Genomic DNA, 5776 nt, shown 5'->3' with positions numbered 1-5776 from the left:
AGAAAGAAGCCTACTTGACCCAATACTACATGGTATTTTATATGCTAAAGATCACAGGACAGTTCAGGACAATTCCATACTTACAATGCATCCACAATGCTTCCTTTCAACTAACACAGCCATCTCACTTCCCTCTTTGCACCCGAATAAATTTGAAATCAGCATTATCTAGTCTTCTAATTAACCACGGTTCACAATTTTTAGGAACCATTGTCCAGAGCTGCATTTTAAATTTAATCTACAGTCCATATTCAGATCTGAAGAGTGATGGCTGAAGTTATTTGCCATATGTGCTAACTCCCAATGCACCCTAAGAATCATAAAAATAAACCTCATTGTTGTTGTGGAGTTTTGCCATATGCAAACTGACTGCTGCATTGGCTTGCAAAAAGAAGCAATATTTCAAAAGTGATCCATTGTCTGTGAAGAATTTAGAGATATCTTGAATGGAAAAGGCTATTCATATTTAAATACTCTTTCTAACTGTTGAAAGGGATTGTCCAGTACAGGTGAATGTAATCATAGGGTTAAGAAATTCAGCCTGTAAAGATTATTGCTGAGTCTATTGTCTTCTCTTCAGTATTTCAAAATTTCAGGGTTGGATTCTGGAAAAACAATTACACTTCTGTGTTAAATATGGTAAATCGAGGCACCTGTGAATATTTCTTTCTCAATAGCCCCTCAGTTGATCCTAATATCTGCTTAATGTTAAAAAGACACAAACAATTATTCCTTGTTTAACATTCTTTGTCAGTATTTCATGGCAGGTAAAGACGAACTGATTGATAAAACGTGACTAATCTGATAATCTTGGAAGGTTATTCTTAGAAGCATGCCTGGTAATGCACTTAATCCACAACATCTGAGACGTGAAGATGGGGAGAAAGTTAAACGGAAGGCCAGCAGTTCAACAAGAAAGATATTGAAGGATCCGCTCGCAGAATGATTTTATTGTATTCTAAGGAATGGTCTGAGCTTTGACAGCTGTCAACATACAAGGTTTGAAGAGCGAGGAGCCAGCTGAAGTCATACTGAACAAGAGCACCTGCAGCTGACAACACCACTACGGGGTAGTGTTAATCCTTCTTTGTGAGAATTGATTAGTATTTTTCACTGCTTAAAGAAAAATAGCAATGGGCTGTGCACCATCGCAAAGCGAAATAATACAGACCATTGCAAAAAGTACTTTTAAACCTCGAAAGAAAGCCAAGGCCCTGTCGCCTGTGGACAGAACGCCTGCCGAAAGCCAATCCTGCCCTGTCGGTGGAGGTCCGGAAAACTCTGACAGTGAATCGAACCTGTCCAAGGAAGTGCAAGAGGATACCAGTCCCAGGAATGAGTTCTCACAGCAAAGGGGAAGAGGCCAATGGCAAAATATGCCTGCGACGGTGGGGCCCACAGAACTGCCTAAGGAGACCAGTGGGAAGAAACTACCAAGCAGCACCAAGACGGTAGCAGCCAAGGCCGCTAGTTCAGAGACACGAGCACCCCAGGATCCGAGTGTTCAGAAAGACTGCGACTGTTCCAACAATGGCAACACAATTCAGCAAAGCAAGAGCAGCAGGAAGAAGGGTCGTCACGCAGCCAAGCAAACAAAGAGCACGAAGCTGAGGTCTAGAAGCCAATCCAGAGGTGAAAATGAAGAGAAGGTAGATTTCCCTACATCACTGGTCGAAGCCCATCAGGCAGCATATGCTTATCTCAACACCAGCCTTTCTAAATATGACACCATCCTGAGCCTAGCCGACCAGGCCGCGCAAGCTCAGCTGACGCTTCAACAGATGGTAAGCTTCCTGACGCTTCGCTTTGAGGAAATCAACAAGATGCTGGAGGAAGTAGCTGCCGACGGCGAGAGGCTGGTCAGGGACGTTGGCCCTCATCTCACGTGGCCGACCGAGAAAGCAGACCCGAAAGAACAGCCCGACCTGCTGCAACAGCTGCTGCTTTACACAGTGAACAAAATGCAGGCAACCAACGGAACGGTGACCTCCCTGACTGCCACCGTCTTGCGGGAAACCTGCGACTATCTGCAAAGTGCCGCAAGCATCTTCCAGAGAAGATTCCTGTTGAAGCAACAAGCGGACAAGAGGCTGCAAATGCTGATCGACCAACTGGGAGCCTGCACGACACAGCCTGTTCACACCAGGCCAAGGGATGCCACTCTTTATTCAGAGGACAGTGGCATTGGTGCCGACACGGATACCGCAAAGGAATATTGCACCTTGAAGGAGCATAGCAATCCTGAGAAAGTTTCCAGAGCAGCATGTTGCAATCCCAGTGCTTGCATTCTGTGCAGGAACTCCCTTCCAAATTCCACTCCCGCAAACCTAGCACGAATGCCTTCTTCTTCCTCAAATTCGTGCTACTGTGCTCCAAGCAGAGGCACAGTTTGTTCCTCCCCTGAGGAGAGAGCGCTGTGCTCTCTACCCAGTGAGTCAGCGTCCAATGCTTTGGTGAGTCAGAACAGATCCATGGGGTCTCTGGGGTCGCTTACCAGCACAGAGGGTGAGGCACTGGCTCACAGCGAGTCCATGGACTTTTGTTCTTTGGGTGAGGATGATGAGGAAGGGAGTGAGTCGGATTCCACCTTGCCCGAAGGCCCTCGGAGGCCAAAGTCGACACCGCCAGAAACTGCGGCAGTACGGTCCACGCTGAAAAGGATAGAAAAGCCCGAGAATGAGGAGATGACCATGAAGATCAGAGACGCCATCAGCCACAAAATCCAGTTCGTCCCCACACCCACTGCGTCGCAGGTTTGGTCGGACGAGGAGAGTAAACCGCAGCCGGCCAGGCCGCGCAGCGCAGGCGGACTGAGGAGACGCAGGCCGAAGAAGCATCGGTCGAGGTCCGCCGAGTCTCTGCGCAGCAAGACTGAGGACCCCACCCTTCTGGAGCTGCAGAGGACACAGAAGGACCTGAGCCGGCGGCTGGACATGATGCACCGGACCGAAGCTGAAGCCGGCCGCCAGAAGGGAGCCGGGAGTCCAGCCCGAGCCAGGCCCCGGGGTGCGAGCAGCCCAGTCCGCGCCGAACGCCGGGAAGCAAGCAGCCTGACTCGCGACAAGACCCCTGACCCCAGCCCCAAACTCAGGGCCTCCCTTCAAGAAAAGTTCAATATGTTACCCAGCCAAGAGAGATCGCCCAGCCTGGCCAAGGCCAGCAAGTTGTTGAATGACAGCCCCAACCCAGGAGATGCCATACCATCGGCTGCATCCCTGGCATCCCGCCGGCCCAGTGCTCCCACCTTGCCCTTGGTCCCCCACCGGCCTTGCAGAAAGCCACGGGCCAACAGCGCCCCAGTCTGCCCCGAGACTGACCCCACCACTGACCTCTCCCCGGTGACAGTGTTAACTGAGACGGATGCCGGTACGTTCCCACCACCTCCCACAGCACTCGAGCTCTCACCCAACACCTCAACGCTCAACACCAGGCAAAATCATGCAGCATCGGAGGCGGGAGACGCAAGCTCCAGTGCAGGTCCCATCCCGCTCACGACAACCAACATCGTCTCCCCCTCGACCTCAGGAGCATCCGAGATGACTAATGTTAGCTCCCTCTCAACCACGGACACGTGCGCCATTGGGGAAGCCACTGGCGTCCCGGTCTCTGTACCCAAGGCTACAGTGACCCAGCGACTGATGGCATCGTTGGATTCGGTGGCATTGTTACCCAGTAAGCACACGGGAGGCGGCGCCAGCCCAGGAGGAGCAAGAAGGCTTCAGGGGGCGGTGGAGCGCGGGGTGCGCTTATACTGCGGCGGTACTGACAGGAACCAAGAGCACCCTCCCAGTGCCGAGGTACACCGCCGCTCGCGGACAGCCGGGCCGCTCCAGGACTGGCAGCCCTACAAAATCATCAACCTGCGCTACTCGGGTGATTCCGAGAGCAGGCCGGCACGACCGCGGTGCCCGCCCCCCTGTCCGCGCAAAGAGGCAGCTTCGCCCCGCTTGGACAGGCGAGAGGAAGAACCAAGAAATCCGCCGCAAAGGGGAGAGGAGCCCAGTGAAAATCGGGCATCCTTCTCCCCCAGCGCACCCAGAGCGTCCGCGCCCCTCCCGAAGAAGCCATGCCAGCAATCAGAACGTTCCTTCCAGCCGCCCCACGGGCCAGCCCAACCCTACGTTAACTTGAAGCGATCATACGTCAACGCATCCCAACCATCTGAAAACTTAGCACAACCGTTGGTCAATTCAACAAAATTGGCCATCATCCCTACCAGCTCAACACAACCTTACGTCCATGCGACACAAGCATCCACCAATTCAGCACATCCCTCCGTCAATCGAACCCAGTCTACTCTCAGTTCAGCGCAGCAGCTTATCAACTCAACTCACCCATCTGCCAGTTCAACCCAGCCAAACTGCTCAACCTACCAACCTGTTGACTCAACACGTGCATCCGTGAACTCAACCCCTCCATCCATCAACTCAGTCCAAGGAACTGACAATCAGACCCATCGGTCTGTCAACTCAAGCCAACAATCAGACGCCACAACACTCACCAGCCCTACCATAATCAAGAAAATGTCTCCAATGAAACTCTTATGCCAAACACATCTGTCGGATAAGAAGTTTGTCAGTCCACCATCGCAACCAAGGGCCCCTTTTCAGGCAACTAGATTCCCAACTCCTTCACCCAGTACCGCGGAGAAGAGATTTACAAGTCCACCTTTGCAGCCTAAAACTCTATTCCGACCTATTGGTTATAAAGCACCCTCCCCTCCTGCATCGAGGAGGTGCCCAGATCCAGACAGATCCTCCCCTCAAACTCTCACCAACAGACGTGCAAGCCCACCGACAATTAGTAAACAGCAGACTCCTCCAGCCAGTCCAACAAGATCTTGTCCAATTATGGCTAGGAAGCTGCCGAGTCCTCCCGCCCATCGAAAGCTTCCAAACCCACCTACACAACAGAAGCAGCCCAGCCCATTCCTGCACCGTAAGCTGCCAACACCCCCCGCCAACTGCAGGCAACCAAGCTCTACATCAGGTACCAGAAATCACTCTCCACCCATCTCGCTGGGCATCTTGCGGAAGGGGTCTACTAACCAGCTTGAGGACGACTGGGAGTCTCAGAGGTCTGTGAAAACTGGTTCCAATGCTTCATCCATATTTTGTCCATTGTATAACTCCATATTTGAGGCCAAGTCGCTTTCTGTCAACTGCTTTGGCGCACCTGATGCAAATGATCAATTACAGAGCCAGGTTGTGGGAGATGGTAGCCCGATGATGTCAAGAGCAGTGTGGAGGAACAATTTTATACTCAGGAAGCCAGGAGATCGGCACAGAAGGTTGACACTAAGTGGAGTCCACCCCCAGCCTTTTGTTAAGAGGAATTATCTACTGGATTGTAAAATCGGAACCCAGGGTAGAGTCTCTGCATCCACGTCAGCTACAAGTGAACCTACACTCCACAGCATTGGGTAAGTGTTGCACTGGCTTCAGTCCCTACTGCAGAGGGAAAGTTTTAATGTGAATCCAAGTTGTAAATGCTTGCAGGTTATCTAGTCATCAGACGGAGAGATTGACAGAACAGATTTAGTTTAATAGTTTCTTCCATGATATGTTCACATCCCTAAACGTTTGAGTATAATAGAAGAGGAGGGAAGAGAAAGCCTTTTGACCCACACCTACTAGCCCAGTTCCCACCCCTGTCCTATCCTTAATCGTGAAGAATGAATTCTCACAGGAATTTAGAAGAATGAGGCCTATCGAATGGTGAAAGGCCTCAGAAGGGTCAGTGTTTCCTATGGTGAGGAAGTCTAAGACCAAATGAC

At 51.3% G+C, this 5776-nt stretch overlaps 1 protein-coding gene across 1 annotated transcript; it reads left to right on the top strand.

The window, feature by feature from the left end:
* Window positions 1–1133: 1133 nt before the first annotated feature.
* On the top strand, window positions 1134–5426 carry LOC132401353 (photoreceptor cilium actin regulator-like). The gene has a single exon (XM_059983484.1). The coding sequence runs from the start codon at window positions 1134–1136 to the stop codon at window positions 5424–5426; it is 4293 nt and encodes a 1430-aa protein (XP_059839467.1).
* Window positions 5427–5776: the final 350 nt, after the last annotated feature.

The sequence above is a fragment of the Hypanus sabinus genome, chromosome 10 (assembly GCF_030144855.1).
Source record: "Hypanus sabinus isolate sHypSab1 chromosome 10, sHypSab1.hap1, whole genome shotgun sequence".
Taxonomy (NCBI): domain Eukaryota; kingdom Metazoa; phylum Chordata; class Chondrichthyes; order Myliobatiformes; family Dasyatidae; genus Hypanus; species Hypanus sabinus.
Note: the sequence above shows the minus strand (reverse complement) of the source record. Positions and strands in the feature narration are given on the sequence as shown.

Excerpts from the sequence above, each read along its gene's own strand:
- LOC132401353 (XM_059983484.1), top strand. The coding sequence starts at position 1,134 with ATGGGCTGTGCACCATCGCAAAGCGAAATAATACAGACCATTGCAAAA.